General features: G+C 51.4%; 1 protein-coding gene across 2 annotated transcripts; it reads right to left on the bottom strand.

The window, feature by feature from the left end:
* Positions 1-10627: 10627 nt before the first annotated feature.
* On the bottom strand, positions 10628-17824 carry PLAAT4 (phospholipase A and acyltransferase 4). 2 transcript variants are annotated; one of them, XM_053562137.1, is made up of 4 exons: positions 17704-17818; positions 14627-14735; positions 12290-12558; positions 10628-10891 (listed from the first exon to the last, which is right to left on the bottom strand). In XM_053562137.1, the coding sequence occupies exons 1-4, from the start codon at positions 17710-17712 to the stop codon at positions 10793-10795; spliced, it is 486 nt and encodes a 161-aa protein (XP_053418112.1). In that variant the 5' UTR covers positions 17713-17818; the 3' UTR covers positions 10628-10792. The 2 variants fall into 2 exon arrangements, with proteins under 2 accessions (XP_053418112.1, XP_053418113.1); XM_053562138.1 differs by lacking the exon at positions 10628-10891 and adding an exon at positions 10900-11126 and having other exon boundaries at positions 17704-17824.
* Positions 17825-19836: the final 2012 nt, after the last annotated feature.

Raw genomic sequence — 19836 nt, 5'->3', positions numbered from 1 at the left:
CGGCATATGCCTGTAATCCTAGCACTTTGGGAGGCCAAGGTCAGGAGTTCACAACCAGTCTGAGCAAGAGGGAGACCCTGTCTCTATATTTAAAAAAAAAAAAAAAATTAGCTGAGGATGGTGGCTCTTGTCTGTAGTCCCAGCTACTTGGGAGGTTTAGGCAAGAGGATCACTTGAGCCCAAGAGTCTGAGGTTACTGTGAGCTAAGAAGGCCACAGCACTCCAGTCTGGGTGACAGCACAAGACCTCCTCTCAAAAAAAGGAAAAAAATCTGTTCTCCATCCTATTTTATTTCATATTTTAAAAAAATTTTAGCTATGACCAACTAAATTGAAGCTATCACTCACTAAAGGGTCACAAACCAGAGTTGCCAGGTTGGAGGTACCACCTTTTCCAGCTTTATGGAGAAAGAACACAAAAGGAAGCTTCCCCCGCAGCGGGGACAGTAGGAACGCCAGCAGAGTTCTCACGCTGCTGCTCTGGATTTGCTGACTTTCCTTTCGTGTGGTCCTGGGCCTGATTTTCTGACAGTCCGGACAGACTGGCTTAGGCGAAAAGCTGTAAGCTCCAGTGTGAGGACAGTCACATTTCTTGCCATCTCTGCACAGCCATTTTAGTCACTATGCCCCCTCTTCCTCTGACAGCACCTAGGAGTCCTCCAGCTCAGGGAGACAGAAATGTGACGTCATACAAGGGGGTGGCACACCAAGAGGGTGAACTGAGATCACTGGGCCCAAGTTGGGCCCTGGAAAGGTGTCCAGCATGCTTGAAAGGAGGCCAGCCCAAAGGGTGCTGACACAGGGTGGGGGAGGCAGTGGTGAATAGCCAAGCCATCCCCACACTCTCTCTCCAGAGTGAGGATGGGACTACTCCACTTCCCCAGTTTCAGCTCCAGTTCACCAACATCCTCATATTAAAGCTCTTTCTTTCTTTCTTTTTTTTACAGATTCTTGCTTCCCACTCACATGCCCCATGGTGAGGAGGCTAAGCACCCCCCACCTTCCCCCTTCCCACCAACCTGCCCACAGCTAGGACGCTAAGCCCCTCCCCATCCCAGTGCCCCTCCCTTCAGATCCTAGTTTGCCCAGGGTGTGACAGCTGTAGGTGATGTCAGAAGAGAGATACTCTTTGGGGGGTTGGGCGGGATAATGTGCAGGTACTTTGAAGAAGTGGCCTCTGCACACCCAGGCAGCGATGGGTTTTGGTTTCCATCTGGTCTAGAATGAGTGTTTCAGAACCATGGGTGAGAGGTGGAAAGGGTTTCCTGCTACTGTCTGGCCAAGCAGGCTCACTCTGTGTCCCGTGTAGGGGGAATGTGCCTCCATGACCTGTTTCATCCCCCTCCATTGGGTTTGAACTTGGGGGAACGCCTGGCACCCGGCGGTCCCAGTTCTGGGACGTGGGTCTCAGTCTCTGATCTCCTCCTTCCTTGTTGGAGCTCTTCCCCTGGGCCTCTGTCTCTCCACCCCGCCCTCCCCACACACCCACCTGATCCTGCCTGTTCTCTCTTCCACTCTCCTCTTCACCTGGAACTTGGTGATTTTTGGACTGTGCTCCTTCCACACCTGCCACTGAGTCCTTCTGAATCTACACCTCGAGCTCTGATTTCTCTTCCCTAGGCCGATTTTTGTGCCTCCTTGTCTACCAGATATGGGCCCTGCCCATGCTTGAAGACTGAGCAAATTTTTAGCGAACCTTTTTGATTTCCATCTGAAAAATTTGCATGCTTTGGTAGGGTCACAGGGCAAACAAAAACTCAGAGCTACTTTAAGGCCAGACATGATGGGCAGCAACACAGGAGACACCATCTTGATGGATGGATGACTTCAGTGAGTCCCCAGAAAGGGTTTTAAAGGTTTTATTGAATGACAACAACCCTGTTAGTGGTGATTATGTGTGTTTTTCCATCTTGACTATAGCTCCTGCACAGAGGGGACAAGGGGAGGGTGCACACTGAGGTCTGGGGGTCTGGATCTCACACACAATGGGAAGGGACCCACTTTGGCTGCAGTCGTGAGCCTGGAGGCTCCCCTGGGGTCTGGTTCCAACTGAGGCCAAGGAGTGGCATGCCCAGGGTTCAGGTTTGTGCCTTTCCACGCCCTGCTCCGGCCATATGCTAAGGGGCCCTCCCAGGGATAGGAATGGTGGGCTCACACTGTCCTCAGTGTGGGTAAGTGGGACCAGTAGGAAAATGGCCCATGGTGTTGGTAGTCGGGCTGTCAGCAAGGCTCTCCTTCCCCCTCACTTGCAAATAAGGCCAGTCCTTCTGCTCTCCCCTCCTTTGTTCTCTTTTAGATTCTTTCCTCCTTCAGGCCCAGGAGCAGCTTCAATTCCTGAGACCTTGCTGCAGGCTGACTCCATGCTAAAGGCCTTTATTTAATCCACACTGGGCTGTTAGTCAACAACCTCCTGAAGTAGGAATAATCACTCCTACCTTTACAGATGTGGGGAGTGTAATTCTGGTATATATCAGAGAGGGGATTTGAACTCCAGAGCCTTTACTTAAGAAAAAAATAAAAAAAAGCTGGGTGGCACCCATAGCTCAGTGGGTAGTGCATCGGCCACATACACGGGGGCTGGTGGGTTCGAACCCAGCCCTGGCCAGCTGAACAACCATGACAACTGCAACAAAAAAAACAGCAGGAGGGTTGTGGCAGCTGCCTGTAATCCCAGATACTTGGGAGACTGAGGTGAAAGAAAATATTACCATGAGAATGTGACCACTTCTCGCTCCCTACCATAGGAATGTGACCTTTTGTAACTGTTCCAGGAGATAGCCCCAGGAGCTTCAGCAAATGTTTACTATTAAGTAAATATTTGACTATTAGTCTTGTCTTAAGACAGTTGAATAGTGAACTAGAGTTCTCCTTATCTAATTAGAATCCCAGGTGTGTGTATTCTCTCTTACTTTGTTAGAGTCCCTGGCATGTCTGCTATTCCCGCCTACTTTGTAGTTTTTGCCTTTATAAGCTTGTAAAAAACTGCTGTGGGGGACTTGATTTCTTGGCTCCTAAAAGAGTTGTGAATCAAGTCCCCGTATAGAGGAATAAAAATCCTCTTGCGTTTTTGCATCAAGAGACGACTCTTGCGGTTGATTGGGGTGGTCAGAGCTCCGGGCTGAGTGGGGGGTTCTGCCCCAAGTCTTTCAGAGGCAAGAGAATCGCTTAAACCCAAGAGTTGGAGGTTGCTCTGAGCTGTGACACCAAGCACTCTACCAAGGGCAACATAGTGAGACTCTGTCTCAAATAACAACAAAAAAGCTGATTTCTTTAATCTCACAAGGAATATGTGAATACATTTGCCTTGTTTAAAAACCCAAACCAAAACTATTAGCATGAAAGCTAAAGCCCTCTTTCACCGTCCTCCCCTCTGCCCAGCCTTGTGTGTTGCTCTTCCAAACGTTTTCTGTGCTTTTGCTACCTTGGAAGTATTGCTGGGTGGCTTTGGGTTTTGTTGTAGTTTCCAATCCAGTTCCCTGAGTAAAGTTCTTTTAGGAAATACTTGAATTATTTCCTTTATTTACCACCACCTTAGGTGTGCATTGCAGTCTCAGTGTGAGGGCTGAGACTCGGGGCCATAACCTGCACAAGCGCTCAGGGGGACACCAGCCTACGCTAGCTTTCACCCACATCAAGTTAAGATTGTATTGGCCTTTAGAAAGTCACATTTGCTTATTTGGGGTGAGAGCTATCCCAACCTGTATATTCCAGACGGTTTGGATCTTATTACCACAAAGACCGAACAATCCAATATTATTGTGGGAGAGAGCTGAGGTGGATCCCAGCCAAACCAGTTGGCCGTGAGCATTAGCTGAATGACTTACTTTGTCAAGGGAAAGAGGCCAAACCCTTTTGAAAAGCTTCTTTCCCAAATTGGTCACCCAAACATGTATGGTAGTGGGTTTTAACATTAACTGAGATTCCCCCCAAGTGTTTATATGGCTACATGCTCAGCAAGAATTTGGGTTAGTAAAGGGGACTATGTATTGGGTAGTAGACGTTAGTGGCTGTTCAGCTTGCAAGGTGAAAGCTTAACAGAAGTTAGAATGAATTTAAATATTTTGTGTTAGTTTACAAAGAAAATAGGGTTATAATAATTATTATGGAAATAAGAATAAGTCCTAGAACCAGTGGTTCTCAATCTTCCTAATGCCGTGACCCTTTAATACAGTTCTTGTGGGTCGCAACCCACAGGTAGAGAACCGCTGTCCTAGACAAATGAGAGGGGCTCCAGTGGAGTCTTGTTCTGTGTTCTGGGACAGAAGCTGTCTACCTTAAGCTGGGGTCTGCTTTGGGGGATACATTTCCCTTGGATCCTGAATGTTAAGTCAGCTGTGCTCGATGGGCCTGAGGGTCCAAGGAAGCTGTTTTTAGTTTTGAGATATGAACCCAAAGTTCCATGCCCTCTAATTTGACTGTTGTTGAGGATGTAACAACCTGATAAGACCCTTTCTAATGTGGTTAGATGCCATTTTTCACTGGTCTCTTTTCCAGACTATCCAATCACCAGGTTTCGATGTTTGGGGTTGCAAAGTCCCTGTCAGGCAGAGGTTATCTGAAAGCCACTTTGCCCTGCTGGATATAAGCTCTTAAATATCACATCAGCACTTTACAGTGTTTGGTCATATCAGCCTGTGGGATGAGCATGGATTCCTATTATTGAGGGCCTGGGTCACTCATTATTGAGTTCATAAGATATCAGATTATGTTTCTTTCTTTTTTCTTTTTTTTTTTTGCAGTGTTTGGCCAGGGTTTGAACCTGCCACCTCTGGTATATGGGGCCGGCACCCTACACCTTTGAGCCACAGGTGCTGCCCTGTTTCTTTTCTTTTTTTTTTTTTTTTTGGAGACACTATGTTGCCCTCGGTAGAGAGCCGTGGTGTCACAACTCACAGCAACCTCAAACTCTTGGGTTTAAGTGATTCTTTTGCCTCAGTCTCCCAAGCAGCTGGGACCACAGGCGCCCGCCATAACGCCCGGCTATTCTTCTGTTGCAGTTGTCATTGTTTAGTTGGCCCAGACCAGGTTCAAACCCACCAGCCCTGGAGCATGTGGGTGGCATCGTAACCACTGCTACGGGTGCTGAGCCTATGTTTCTTTTTTTTTTCTTTTATTTTTTTGCAGTTTTTTGCTGGGTCTGGGTTTGAACCCACCACCTCCAGTATATGGGGCCAGTGCCCTACTTCTTTGAGTCACAAGCGCTGCCCGCCTATGTTTCTTTTTTCCTTTCTTTTTTTTTGTTTTTTTGAGACAGAGTCTCACTATGTCACCCTTGGTAGAGTGCTATAGTGTCACAGCTCACAGCAACCTTCAACTCTTGGGCTCAAGCAATTCTCTTGCCTCAGGCACACACCGCAAAGCCTGGCTATTTTTCTTTGTTGTTGTTTGTTTGGCAGGCTAGGGCCGGGTTTGAACCCACCAACCCCTGTGCATGTGGCAGGCACCCTGATCACTGAGCTACAGGTGCTGAGCCCAGATTATGTTTTCAAATAGTGTTGTTCTCATTATCCGTAACAGCTGAAGACTCCAGGTTTGTTTTTTGTTTTTTTTTGAGACAGAGCCTCAAGCTGTTGCCCTGGGTAGAGGGATGCAGCATCACAGCTCACAGCCACCTCCAACTCTTGGGCGTAAGTAATTCTTTTGCCTCAGCCTCCCAAGTAGCTGGGACTACAGGTACCTGCCATAACACCTGGCTATTTTTTGGTTGTAGTTGTCATTGTTGTTTGGCAGGCCTGGGCTGGATTCGAACCCACCAGCTCTGGTGTATGTGGCTGGCACCTTAGCTGCTTGAGGTATAGGCGTCGGGTCAGGCTCCGGATATTGACTGGGAATGGGCTCCAGGAAACCCTCTCAGATACCAAAACCCACAGATGCCCAAGCCCCTTATGTAAAATGTTGTGTTACTGCATAGAACCCTCATACATCCTCCTGTGTACTTTAAATCACCTCTAGATCACTTATAATACCTAATGCAATGTTAATGCTATCTGAATAGGTGTTAGATTATATTTTTCAAATTTGCATGTTTTTTTTTTCTATTATTGTATTGTTCTAAGCTTTTTTTTTCCCCGAATGTTTTTGATCCACACTTGGTCGAGTCCATGTAAGTGAAACCTGTGGAAATGGAGAGCTGGTCAGCCGTACATCTATTACATCCCAGAAGAATCTTTCTCAAGGACCAGAAGCCATTCCTTTGAAAGAAATGTCATCACCAGGAAGGAAGCACCTCTGTCCCTAGTCTCTGGGAGGGCAGAATCCTAACTCTGAAGATAGTCAGCTGGCAGACACAGCTGGTCCCGCTGGCATGGATGCGGACTGGCCCTCTGTCACTGTTCACTTCCCTGAGTCTACTGAGCCCCACTCACGCCCCTCCCCACTCAATCCCTTTAAAACACTCAGTCACTTCTGAGCAAATCAGAATGGCACTCAGCTCTGTCTCCAGCCGTGGGCAGTGACTGAATCAAATCTGTTTTCGCTGCTTTAACTAATGCCCTGCTTTGTTTATTGTTGACACCTGGAAACGTTTCGGAGCATGTGGTTCATATTTACTGATATGAAAGAGAAATCTGCTCTTTAGTTCCTGTTTTCAATATTTCCTTCCCTGGCTATGCCGGGCTTAAGCACACCTGGTGGGAAGTCAGGCAGATCTGAGCCTTGTTATTTGCCAGCTGTGTGGCTTTGGCTTTGCATAATTTCAGGGCCATTCTCAGTTTTCAGTCTGGGGAGTGGGATTAGAATGCCTCCCTCGTAGGGTTGTCAGGCAGTCAGGAAAATGCAGGGCCTGGAAATCCCCAGCTGAGTGCTGACACCTTCTGCCTCCAGACAGAGTGGCAGGCAGAGGCGGCTCCCAGGAGGACAGCGGGTCTCCATTGGCTGACACCAGCTGTGTCGAGTACACCAACCCTCAGGGCTCAGCCTCACATCTCTACCTCGGTTTTTTCAGAGTATCTACTTCCTCTTGCGGAACCACCTTCCAGTCAGGCTGCAGCCAGGCAGTCTCACTTCACAGAAGCACACCCGCTCCTCCTTGGTGAATGGTGCTCCTCCGTGCTGGTGCTGGGTCAGCAGGAGCTCAGGAGCACGCTCTGTGCCTGGCAGTGGGCTGAGCACCTGGGACGCTGAGAACAATGCAGACGAGGTCCAAGCCCTTCAGCTGTGGGTCTTGAGAGTTCTTGGGGGTGACCTCCCCAACTACACCGTTTCAAGGCTCCCAGTCAGCCAGCCCTGAGCTAGCACATTGGGGTACAGCCACCCCCGGGGGTTTGGTGTGCTTTAAATACCCACAGGGTGCATCTTTCCCTCCAGTCTCTGAATTTCATTCATTCTTTTCCCAACTGGCCCTTCCTCTCTTCTTTTTTGGGTGTCCTGACCTCCTAGGATGGCCCTCCCTCAGTGAAGGAGAGTGAAAGACACAGGGCCTCATAGGTCTGTCCTGAGCTGCAGGTTCCTGGTGTATGTCCCTGTGGCCCAGCCCCTGGTGCTGAGTGTGACCCTTCTCTTCTGTTGCAGGCCCCTGATTGGGCAAGACAGCAGGTGGCAAGAGCCGTGGTTGCTGTGTTCATGGGGGGGGGGGGAGGGTAGTGCTGCTCTGAGACAGGCAGGAGAGAGGACAAACCTGGGAAACTGGGTGGACCTGGTGCAGTTAGTGTGGCGGGTTTTGCTCAGCCAGCAGAATGGGGCTTGGCTTGTTGATTTCACCGTTCATGATCAGAAGCACTCATGTCAGTGGAGCTAAATACCAACATAGAAGATTTATTAGGGAGAAATGTAGCTTGGAGGGACATTACAGTTAAAGACACTCTTGGATTCTGGTACGGACTGAGTGTTCCCTTTCACCCCAAACTCACAAAGTGCTGGATTACAGGTTTGAACGGCTTCCAGGGCTGCAGAGATTACGCAGTCTCAAGATGCAGCTGGTGGTTCTGTCTTCAGAGTGGATGAACACGGAATGGCTCTGTCCTTAGGTTGGGCATTTTGGCCAAAGGAGAGACTGCAGGAAAAGCTGCGTGTAACATTCTGTGATGCAGGGAGCTCTTGATGAGCTGGAGCCAAAGCCTGGTCGCTGTTCCTGGCCCTTGACCCTCCACATTGCACTCTCTTGATGCCTTCTGGCTCCTCCTGTGTCCAAGGGCCAGTGCTGTGCAGCAAGAACCAAAAGTTTGAGTAGATTTTGGCGGGAACTAAGACCTTCCCGACTAATGTCTCAAATTAACTTTATTTTCTCTTACTCCGAAAGGAGACATTCAGCCACCGGAGAAAGGAAAGAGGCAGAAAGGGAGAGAACAATCAGGCTGGTAGCTCTGAGCATCCCCCGCCCACCCCCCACGCCCCATGTCCTGGTCGTCTCAGATCCCAGTGACCTTCACAGCACTCTGGGAACCCCGGTGGAGCTGCACAGGGACACACCCAGCATCCATGGGGCAGGAGGACAGTGCTGGAGCGTCCCTGAATCCTGCCAGCTGTCCCACAGCTCCTGGGTGGGGAGGGGATGCTGTTTTACAAAAGTGACAGAATGGTATCAAAAGGACAAGTGGGTCCTACCCAGGATTCCTGTTTCTCTAGCACCCATCGTTTTCCTTAAATCTTTCCTGAGTCGAGAAACAGCCCGTGGCATACTCACAGACCTTCTTCAGCAACCAAAAGTTTTGCTGAGATCAAGGTTGTGCAGAGGTGGTGCAACCATTTTCTAAGATTCTTATGAAGAAATGGAGGACAGTTTTATTACTCATAGATTATTTTGTATATGGTAGAGGGGTCTACTTCATGGCAGTCTGTCCAGAGGGGCCTGGAATGTTCCGTGTATCTCTAAGCTTCCCAGTGACTCACCTTCACACTGGTGGCTACTTTTCTTTTTAGTATCAAAGTTTTTTCACAATTGAAGAGAAGACTAGTCATGTTTTCCTATATTTTAGATAATAACTTTATGAATTAAGTAAACCACTACCTATTGATGGTTACAGAAGGGCAGGCATTGTGCTAGATGCCAGTGTCCCAATGGTACCACACAGGCACTGTCCCTGAAATTCTGTTGAGAAGATGCTCGGGCTGGGCGTGGTGGCTCAGTCCTGTAATCCTAGCACTCTGGGAGGCCGAGATGGGATTGCCTGAGCTCATGGGTTGGAGACCAGGCTGAGCCACAGTGAGACCTTGTCTCTAAAAATAGCCAGGTGTTGTGGCAAGCGCCTATAGTCCCATTTACTTGGGAGGCTGAGGCAAGAATTGCTTACGCCTGGGAGTTTGAGGTTGTTGCGAGCTATGACGCCACTGCACTCTAACGAGGGGGACAAAGTGAAACTCTCTCTCTCTCAAAAAGAAAGAAAAAGAAAAGAAAGAGAAGATACTCAGTAGCAAGCAAACACATGGACCAGTGTCCAATGGTGACTGTGAGAATGGCCATGAAGTTCAGGTGCACGCACCCTGGAGACTCCCAGCAAGGATTTGCCCTGGTCATGGAGGCCAAGCTCATCCTGCAAGGGCCCAGATGGCCGCACTGTCCATTGAGCTGGAACAGTTGATGCTGGACAGGAAGTATGTCCTGGAGAGGCGAGGCTGAGAGCACCAGAAGTGAGAAAACCTTCTCCTCTTGCTATACTGGGCCTGGACTCTGGGTAGAGCCCCTGGGCCTTCTGATCCACAGGGAGTCCCAGGGCAAGGCAGGTGTGAACACCTCTGCAGCCCCCAAATGGCTCTCTGCATTCCAGCCCTGGGAATCACAGCAGTTAAAACTTATAATTGTTGATTGTACCAATGATAAGTTATAACTGCTGATTGTAACAATTATAAGTTGTTTTCTTTGTTCTTCAACCTTCTGATAGCGCTGAGTTTCTAGGGGAGTGTTGTTTCTACAGTGCTGGGAAATTGAGAGACCACCCAGCTTCTCAGGTGTGGGAAAATACAGCCCAGGGTAGGGTGATGTTCCCAGTCCTGAAGCCATAGTGGTAGTAGGGGCCCCAGATAATGGTCAAATGGGGTGGCCGTTTAGTAGGGTCACTGGTGGCAGCAGCCAGAGTGAGGCAATGCAAAATCATGGGGACCAGGGTACTTCTGGGGTCACCCCAGGGCCCCAGAGGGCAAGAGAGATATTCAGGGGCGGCTGTTTCTCAGCATTCAACACAGGGGTACTTGAGCCATGAGAATTTGGGTGCCGAACATGAATATTACTCCATCTGGTCATCACAGGTCATGAGAACTACACCTTTGAGTCAAAGGAAAAAAACTTTCTAGGCCAAAGAAGGGGGTAACAGGAAAGATGCTGGGAGATGTGTGTGTGTGGGGGGATGTGAGGCCACATGATATGACCACACCAGAAAGTAATTGGGGTTCTCTTTTGCACCTCCCTGAGAGGGAGACTAATGATGTACAATTGTGCCAACGTGATCCGTGTGTGAGGTGATGGAGTTAATTCACCAAGCACCGGCCATGTCCCAGACGTGGTGCTGGTGTTCTGCATGCACCATTGTATGTGAGGCTCCTGACGTCACCTGATGTGGGGCATTGCCCCATCTTGCAGACGAGGGAACTGAGTCTGAGAGCCAGGAGCTTTCCCCAGGGTCACACAGCGAGAAATAGCTAGAACTACTCAACTCATGTTCAACCAACATTACTTTCCTACTTTCGGGCTCAGAAGCTGACAAAAACCAGTTTATTGATTCTTGAGTCTTGTGACAATGAGACCTTCCATTAGCCACAAGAGCGGGACAGCGAGACAGTGAGAGAGGAGAGGAGCTAGAGAGTCTGACACAGACGGCACTGTGCCCCGGTCCTTCAAACAGATCTGCCGTTGCTTCAGGCTGTCATTGGTTTTGGCGTTTCCTATTCACAATCGCGTATCCAAATGCAGTCAGGAGTCCAAGCCCAAGGGTCAGACCAGCTCCAGTCATGGCTTTTTCCACCTGTAAAGGGCAGCTCTAGCGGAGACCTCCAGACACACCCAGGCAACCCACGGTGCACACGAGCATGTCCCCCCCGTTCTGCCTTCCCCTGCGGCCTGTCTTCTTTGCTCCTCTCCCCTTCTAGCAGGCTATCTCCCTAGGGACTGCATTTTCTGGGATGTGACCATTTCTTATGGATGGGCTTGTCCTGCCAAGAGCTGCTGATGGAATCGTTTGGAGAGAGCTTCCTGGGGGGCTGGAGGGAGAGTAGGGAGGAGGGCTTGTGCCTGGATTTCCAGGCCAGAGCTCCCAGGCCAGACTGGGGACTGCTTGGTGTCTGGGTTCCCCCTGAACCACATGCTTGAGTACAGTTGGGGGTCTGTGGCAGAAGCCGAGGGGGAACTTAGGGAGGCCTACGGGTCTCTGTGTCCTGCTCATAGTGCCGGTTGGAAACTTCAGCCTGAGCCCTAGCTCTGCCCTGGAAATCTGATGGGGAACCTTACACATCACAGACACACTAGACTCCTGATTCCCCCCTACCCCGCACCCTGCAAATCTTCCCTCACCATCCCCAATCTATGTAAGCATGCAGGCCAGGTCCCAGAGGTGCTGCGGCATAGCATAATGGCAGAGACTCTATAAAGGACCAGTGTTTTGTTTGTTTTTTGAGACAGGGTCTCATTCTGTTGCCCAGGCTAGAGTGCAATGGTGTCAATCACAGCTCACTACAACCTCTACTCCTGGGCCCAAGCCATCCTCCTGCCTCAGCTCCCAAGTAGCTGGCACTACAGACGTCCACCACAACGCCCAGCTAATTTTTCTATTTTTAGTAGACACAGGGTCTTGCTCTTGCTCAGGCTGGTCTTGACTTCTGTGCTCAAGGGATCCTCGTACCTCAGCCTCCCAGAGTGCTGGGATTATAGGCATGAGCCATTGCACTGGGCCAACAGTGGGGATTTGATCTGGTTCTGCCACTGATTTGCTGTGTTTGGAAGCCACAGACCTGCAAGACTATAAAGGGACATGGGTGGAAGCTGTGCCCAGATCTCACGGACAACGACCCTGAGCTCTCACGGAGGCCAACAGGCCCTTAGCTTCCCTTGCCCGAGTGCTTTTCAGGGGTGTAAGGGACCAGTCTTGGTCCTGGGCCAGCCCAGACTGTCCTGATGACCCCAGGGCTGCAGGAGCTGGAGACCTAAGGTGTGTCTCCAGGAGAAGGACCCCGGCAGAGCTGGCCAGGCTTGCAGAGGTCCTTAATCCGCCCCCTCCCCTCTGTGCATGGGAAACTGGACGACCAGCCAGTGGACTGGTCTGGGATAGGCTGCCTTCGGCTCCTTCACAGATTCAGCTGCACAGCCCAGGTAGCCCCGCCCCAAGCAGACCTCCCCCAGGAGAGGGACCTTCTCCAGATGGCCTCACCTGTCTGCAGCAGGGCTTGCCATATCTCAGGTTGGTGACAAAGTGCTCGCAGTTCCTTGTCACGACGCTGTACACCATCTCCTTGCCGACCTCCTCCTTTGCATCTTTGATGATCTCGTGCACCGGCCGAGGTTTGTACTTGCCGTCCAAGTGGTTGTGGACCCGGTAGCGACAGCCCCCTACCACGGCTTCCAGGGGTTCCAGCTTCACCTTTGCCCTGTTGCTCAGGACCGAGAAGATGCTGGAGGAGCCAGCCCCAGGGTACTCACCTGCAAGCAGAGGCGCTCTCACTGGGGGCCAGGGAGGGGCGCAGCAGGAAGGGAGGGAAAAGGATCGCTCCCACTGTGGGCTGTGGTGTGGATCCTTTGCCACATGTTTGCGGGATCCACAGCCTTCGCTCTTGCTATTGCATAACGTGTGAATGTGTGTGAGTGTCATGACTGTCGATGGCCGCCACTGTCCCATTCTAGGCACAGACAGCGTGTTTGACCAGGGTCCTCCAGCAGTCTTCAGGCATTTGAAAAATTTCACCATTACTGATAGGGTGGTCGGAGGAGCTGCAAAAGCAGAGCAAGCGCGGGCCACTCCATTCTGAGCATAAGGCACTCTCTCTCGGCTGTTCAGTGACCTCTGCTGGGACCACCCCCTTCTCAGACCCAGCCCAAGGAATGAGGAGCTAGTGGGCACAATGGCTTCAGCGGGGCAAAACAGAAGGAAACAGAAGGGTCCCAGTAGGAAGCCGGCTGGAACCATACCTGGGAACAGTCACTAGCACCCCCCCACCTCCTACCCTACCTAAAACTTTTAAAAGATAAGCACTCTTGCTCTTGAGGCTGAGCCTATTGGGTCTCAGCTGCCTTACCCTAGGTGCTGATAAACTATTGCTCTACATCTGGCTTTGTGACTTGATCGAGTCCACTGCCACCTTAAACAATTATAAACAAAGACGGTGAAGCACATTGGTTGGCAGTTCATCTTTGAACTTGTGTGTTTCAGAAAGGGACCTGATTAGTTTTAGTGCCCCCTGCGTTTCAGTTGCTTTCATATGTCTCCTAATTTAATCTTCTTTTTTAACTTTCAAAGGAAACATGGTCATCTCTATTTAACAGGCTATAGGCGTTATGGGCGAGAGGGTCATTGCCAGACTTTTTTGTGCTGTGACAAGTCCTAGAACTTGGATTTTTTTTTTTTTTTTTGTAGAGACAGAGTCTCACTTTATGGCCCTCGGTAGAGTGCCATGGCATCTCACAGCTCACAGCAACCTCCAACTCCTGGGCTTAAGCGATTCTCTTGCCTCAGCCTCCCGAGTAGCTGGGACTATAGGTGCCCACCACAACGCCCGGCTATTTTTTGGTTTGCAATTCAGCTGGGGCCGGGTTTGAACCCGCCACCTTTGGTATATGGGGCTGGCGCCTTACCGACTGAGCCACAGGTGCTGCCTAGTCCTAGAACTTGGATGTGAAACTGGTTCTCTCAGGCTCCTTTTACCCCACGGAACCAAACCGTAGGGACTCCTTTGTAGCGGGTTCCTCCATCCTATGACCTGGCACGGTTTTAGGGACACAGACAAGGGGCACAGAAGAGCTAACAACTAATGGGCCAAATTCCATTCTCTCATGAGCATGGGAGTTTTTGTTTTTATTTATTTATTTTTTTTGCAGTTTTGGCAAAACCGGTTTGAACCTACCATCCTCGGTATATGGGGCCAGTGCCCTACTCCTTGACCAACAGGCACTGCCCTGAGTTATTTTTATTTTTATTAAGAGACATAGCAGTGAATGGGCACAAGTATTAGGCATGTTTTCGCCCCTTCCCCCCCCACTTTTTTTTTTGAGACAGAGTTTCACTATGTAGCCCTCGGTAGAGTGCTGTGGCATCACAGCTCACAGCAACCTCCAACTCTTGGGCTTAAGCGATTCTCTGACAATTTTTTTAAACATGTAAACTGTTTCTGTTAAGGAGCCTAAAGTACATAATAGAAAGACACCTTGCTCTGTGAAATCATACGGACAATGGGCACAATGTGGGGAAAGCTTGCATCTGATAAGACTGCTTTAAGACCAGCGGGCTTCAGAAACGTGGGGTCTCAGGCCTGTCAGACTCTGCACACAGGGCTGTGAGCTGAGAGGCCACAGTGGGCGGCAGTGGCCCCTTCCCTGCTCTGCCAGGGCCTTCAGGATGCACAGCACCCCACAGGCGAACACCTGTGGGATCTCAGCAGGCATACTCCACTGAGACTGTCTCCCAGCTTGAGTTTCCCCTGCTCACCTCTCTCTCCATGGTTCTCAGTGTCTTACCAACAAATATTTTGAACATTACATTTCCAACAGTCCTTACTTGGAGGAGCCAGGTGGATCACGTAACCATCGCCCACATAGATGGCCCAGTGCTCATAGCCAATGCGAAAAATCTCAATCAGGTCTCCGGGCTTGGGCTCTTGCTGTGACTGCAACAAGAAAACCAGACATGGTGCTGCCAGCCTTCTAGGTACTAGTGGAGCCCACAGCTGGGGGGCTACAGCCTGGCCTGGGGGACTAGTTCTGATGTTCATCACCCGTGAGAACCTGGGCAGTGGGACCCCCCCCCCCCCCCGCTGTTACTCTTAGAGGCTCCCCTCAGTGGGGCACAGGGGACTGGAGTCTGGACAGTGACTTCCTGGATGGAAGGGAAGAGGCTTGTTTGCGTGAGTGTGTGGTATGTGTGCAGGCAGGCTGAGGGTGCAGGTGTGCATGTGCAGGTGTGTGTGTGTGTGCAGTTGTGTGTGTGCGCAGGTATGTGGGCCGGCTGAGGGTGCAGGTGTGCATGTGCAGGTGTATGTGTGTGCAGGTATGTGGGCCCGCTGAGGGTGCAGGTGTGCATGCACAGGTGTGCATGTGCAGTTGTGTGTGCTCGCAGGTGCGTGTGCACAGGTATGTGGGCCCGCTGAGGGTGCAGGTGTGCATGCACAGGTGTGCGTGTGCAGTTGTGTGTGTGTGCAGGTGCGCGTGCACAGGTGTGTGGGCCGGCTGAGGGTGCAGGTTTGCATGCACAGGTGTGCATGTGCAGTTGTGTGTGTGCGCAGGTGCACGTGCACAGGTGTGTGGGCCGGCTGAGGATGCAGGTGTGCATGCACAGGTGGACATGTGTGCAGGTGTGGTGCACACGCACGAGGCACATGTGCCCCTGAACCGCTGACACAGCCCTTCATGGACAAGCACTCTTGAAGAGGTGGGGGCTGCAATGAGAAGGCGAGTCTCGGCCACTCTGCCGCTTGCAGGCTCAGGTCTCCTCCTGCTGGGTGCTTGTCCTCAAGAGACACCTTTTCCTCAGATCCTGCCCCCAGGCAGCCTTAGGACACTGGTGCCTTGGAGATGGCAGCACCCTGAAGGGGCCTGAGCCTTAGAGGGGTCTGAGCTCTAGAGCAGCCCTGGCTCCCAGACCTGAGGGGCAGCTGCACGCCCAGAGCAGGCTCTGCCAGGCACTCACCTGTCATCAATGTACCCTCCCAGTCCTTCCAGGGGTGGGCAGCACTGTCCCACTGCACAGGTGGGGACCTGGGGGTCAGAGAGGTGGAGGGACCTGCCCAAGAACACTGCTGGGCAGGCCATGGAGGACTCCAGTGCCCACCCCTCCCCTGTCTCCCTCCTTTCCCTCCCAGGCATCAACATCAGGACTGGAGGATTTCCTGGTTTTCCCCTTCTTTGTGCCTGTTCTCTGTGGATAACAAACCTCACCCACTCTCAGCCCAGCTTTCCCATCATAGACCAGGGCTCAGCCCGCCTTTGCCCTCTTCACCGAAACAAATCAACGCAGACTCTAGAAGTTTCTCCTGATTGTTCATCTCCTGATACTGACTCGGATGGGCAGCCCTGTCCCTGCCTCCAGGACCTACACAGCCCCCAGACCCTCCTTGGCTCCAGTCCTTACCACTCCACGTCCAGCCCAGACCCACAGAGGTCTTCTTATGGGCACATCTGGCCAAGACCTTGTTCTGGACTCCGAGAATTAGACATAGCGTGTGGGCAGCTACAGGCCCTTCCTGACTGGCCTTTTTTATCCTCTCACCCTCCCTGGGCTCTGCCCCTCAGGCCAACTGAGCCACTCCCCTCCAAGCCCCTTCAGTGCTGGCTCTGGTCTCTGTAGCCCTCACATCCCCATCCCTCTGCCCACAGCATGGCCCCACACCCACTCCTCCTCTCCCTCCACCTCAACACTCCACCCTGCATCTCCAGGATCCAGGAAGGGCATGGCTGGGAATGGGGCAGAGGAAACAATGAAGAGGGTGGGATCGCAGCACAGCCCAGACGTCTGCTGGGTTCCTTCTCTGTCTTAGCCCCAGGCGGGATGTCAGCCAGGGCCCCACAGGGCCTGCAGAAGATCTCAGTCTGGAGATTCCCAGGGTCTAAGGTCAAGGCCCTGTCACAGGCAGCTGGTCACCAATGACAATGGTCCCAGGCTAAAAGAGCTCTGATTTATCGGGGCAGGAATAAAGCTTTTCCCAGAGTCCGGTGGAGCTGTAAAGCTCCCTCCCTGGACTTTACAGGGTCCTTCCTAGAACTGCTTCATTTTCCCTAAAAGCCCAAGTCAGACGCACACTCCTGGGCTCTGCCTGCTCTGCCTGGAGCTGCTGCCCGTCTGCACAGCTGGGCTCTGCAGTGGGCATTTCAGGATTCTGAACCCTGAACTTAGATGCACCTCATAAGGCAGGACCAGTGCCATGGAGGAAAGAAGAGAAAGAAGTGTTTGGGTCTGATGAGGACAGAGCCCGGTCAGCAGCAGAAGCAGACATTGTGGGGATCGCCCCTCCCAGATACACAGAACCCCCCTGTGACCACACCCTGGCTCGTCCCCCAGCTGCCTCCAGTGAGCAGGTCTCCGGTTAGGCAGATGCAGCCCTGGGGACCCCTCAATCTCCCTCCCGCACTGTAGTCCTGGGCTCCCACCTCTGTGCCAGACATAGAGAGGAGCCAGACACTGCCCAGAGACCTCCTAGGCCAGCACGACAAAGGATTTATTATCTATTTATTTTTTATTGTTTTATCTTTTTAGACAGAGTCTCACTATGTCACCCTTGGTAGAGTGCCGTGGCGTTGCGGCTCACAGCAACCTCTAACTGTTGGGCTTAAGCGATTCTCTTGCCTCCGCCTCCCAAGTAGCTGGGACTACAGGCGCCTGCCACAGCGCCCCGCTATTTTTTGTTTTTGTTGCAGTTGTCATTGTTCTTCAGCAGGCCTGGGCCGGGTTCCAACCTGCCAGCCTGGGTGTATGTGGCCAGTGCTGTAACTATTGTGCTACAAGCAGGTACCCAGCCAGGGACAAAGGGTTTTCCAGGCAGGCTCTAAAAATGAGCCTGGGGCTCAGTATTCCCAAGACCAGGAACCCAGACTGAGCCCACCCTCTGTAGTGCCAGCAGGGGAGAGTTCTAGGGGACTTACCCGAGCCATCTGGATGCCAGGCTGGTCTGCGTCTGCTGTTTAAGGAGCAAGCAGCTTTTATACACGCACCAGAGTTTAGCTTTCACTATCACTTTCACCTTCCTTCTGACACTGCAGTACAAAATCTAAACCCACTTAACTGAGGCAACTATTCAAGCACTTTATTTTTATGTCACTTACACATTTTTTCATTTATTTTATTAGAATGTGCTTGTGGGCGGCACCTGTGGCTCAAGGAGTAGGGCGCCGGTCCCATATGCCAGAGGTGGCGGGTTCAAACCCAGCCCCAGCCAAAACAAACAAACAAACAAAAAAAGAATGTGCTTGTGGGGCACAACGCAATGTTGCTGCCTTGATACATTGCACTGTGGTGAAGTCAGGGCCCTCAGTGCCTCTGTCACTACAGCAGCGCACACTGTGCCCACCAGGCAGCTGTCCGTCGCCCCCCACCCCTCTGCCTTGTCGTGTCTTTACTTCTGGTAATTTCTGTCTGGTGAATCTGGGTCCTCTGATGTTGGGTGCATTTTCAGTTAGGGTTGTTACATCCTCTTGTTGAACTGATGCCTTATCTAATGTTCTGGGGATTAGAACTTCTACATATGAGTTTGGGGAGGACAGAATTCAACCCATACCATGAAGCCACCAGGGCCCCCAACTAGGTGGGATTGGGAAGGGACAGGCAGCAATGATGGACACAGAAAGGAAGGAGAGGGGATATAAAGGCTGAAACTGGAACAGGTTTGGAAATGCTGGCCTGACAAATCTGTCAGATGCCCCACAGGGAGGTGGCCTGGGCAGAGCAGCTGGTCCTGCAGTTTGGGGGCCAGGAGGGTCTGGGCTAGAGATGGAGAAACCTGGAGCCTGCACAAGGCCAGAGGGAGCTGTGAAATCAGAGCTCCGGGGCCTGAGGCGCTGCCTTCCAGCTCACTCAGCAGCCCCAACTACATTCTAGCCCTGCCCCACAGCCCCAGTTCTCAGGGTGGTGCAGGGAGAGCCAGGTGTCACCTGGGTGTGTAGGGAGGATGTCTCTCAGGGAGGGAACCCCAAACCTGATGCTCACAGTTTACTTATGGTGATAGGACCTGGCCCCTCCACCCTCTGAAGAGAAAGAAGGTGGGCTTAACTTTGCTCTGGAATGTAAATAAGCCCCCATCGGAGGTCAGTTTGGTGTCTCCAGACCACCCCCACTTTTGGTGATTCACAATGAGGACTTAGAGCTCTGCATTAACACCCCCTGACTCTGTTCTCAGGCCTGGGCTGAAACACCATGTTCTTGTCTCAAGTATTACTGACCCTCAAGTTTCTCGCAAAGCTTCTCTGAAAGGGGCTGTGGTATTGGGAAATAGTTGCCCTGATCTCCCCCAGGGTGTGGGAGGAGTGACTGTTAAAACAGGATCTCACGTGGGAAGCCAAGGGGGGTGGATTGCTTGAGCTCATGAGTTTGAGACCAGCCTGAGCAAGAGCAAGACCCCTATTGCTACTAAAAATAGAAAAAAACTGAAGCAAAAGGATTGCTTGAGCCTACGAGTTGGAGGTTGCTGTGAGCTATGATGACACCATGGCACTCTCCCCAGGGCAATAACTTGAGACTCTGTCTCAAAAAAAACACCTCCCACCCCCCACCAAAAAAATAGCAGCACATGTTTGGTCAGAGCTTCTCAGCTCTAACCCCACTAACCCTCTCATGTAATCTTAAAAAGTGCCCTGTGACATGGACCAGACAGGACCACCTGCCCCATTTTCCTGGTTGAGGAAACAGTCTTGGGGGCGGGGGTGGTGAAGTGGTGTGGAGAAGGCCTGTCATCTGGCCAAGTCACTGTGGGAACTGACTGGCTATGTGGCCTTTCAGAGAAACAGGGTTGTGGATAGAATTTTTCTCAGTCCATGACCTGACTTTGACCTCTGGGAACATGAGAGTGTCCAGATGTTCCTGATGCCATCAAGCAACTCTGTGTTCTCAGGAGAAGGGTCAGGTAGCATTCAGGGAATGTTTAAGTATAGATTAGAAACCAGCAAAGTCGGTAAGGAGAGAAACTGCATGTGGTGAGAAATGTTACTTGTTGACAAAGCCTTGTAATACTTTCTAATAAACCCCCTGGGGAGCAGAGGTGGCGCTCTCCTCCAGGTGACAGT

The sequence above is a fragment of the Nycticebus coucang genome, chromosome 14, assembly GCF_027406575.1.
Source record: "Nycticebus coucang isolate mNycCou1 chromosome 14, mNycCou1.pri, whole genome shotgun sequence".
NCBI lineage: Eukaryota > Metazoa > Chordata > Mammalia > Primates > Lorisidae > Nycticebus > Nycticebus coucang.
The sequence above is the reverse complement of the archived record's forward strand: the minus strand, read 5'-3'. Positions and strand labels throughout refer to the sequence as shown.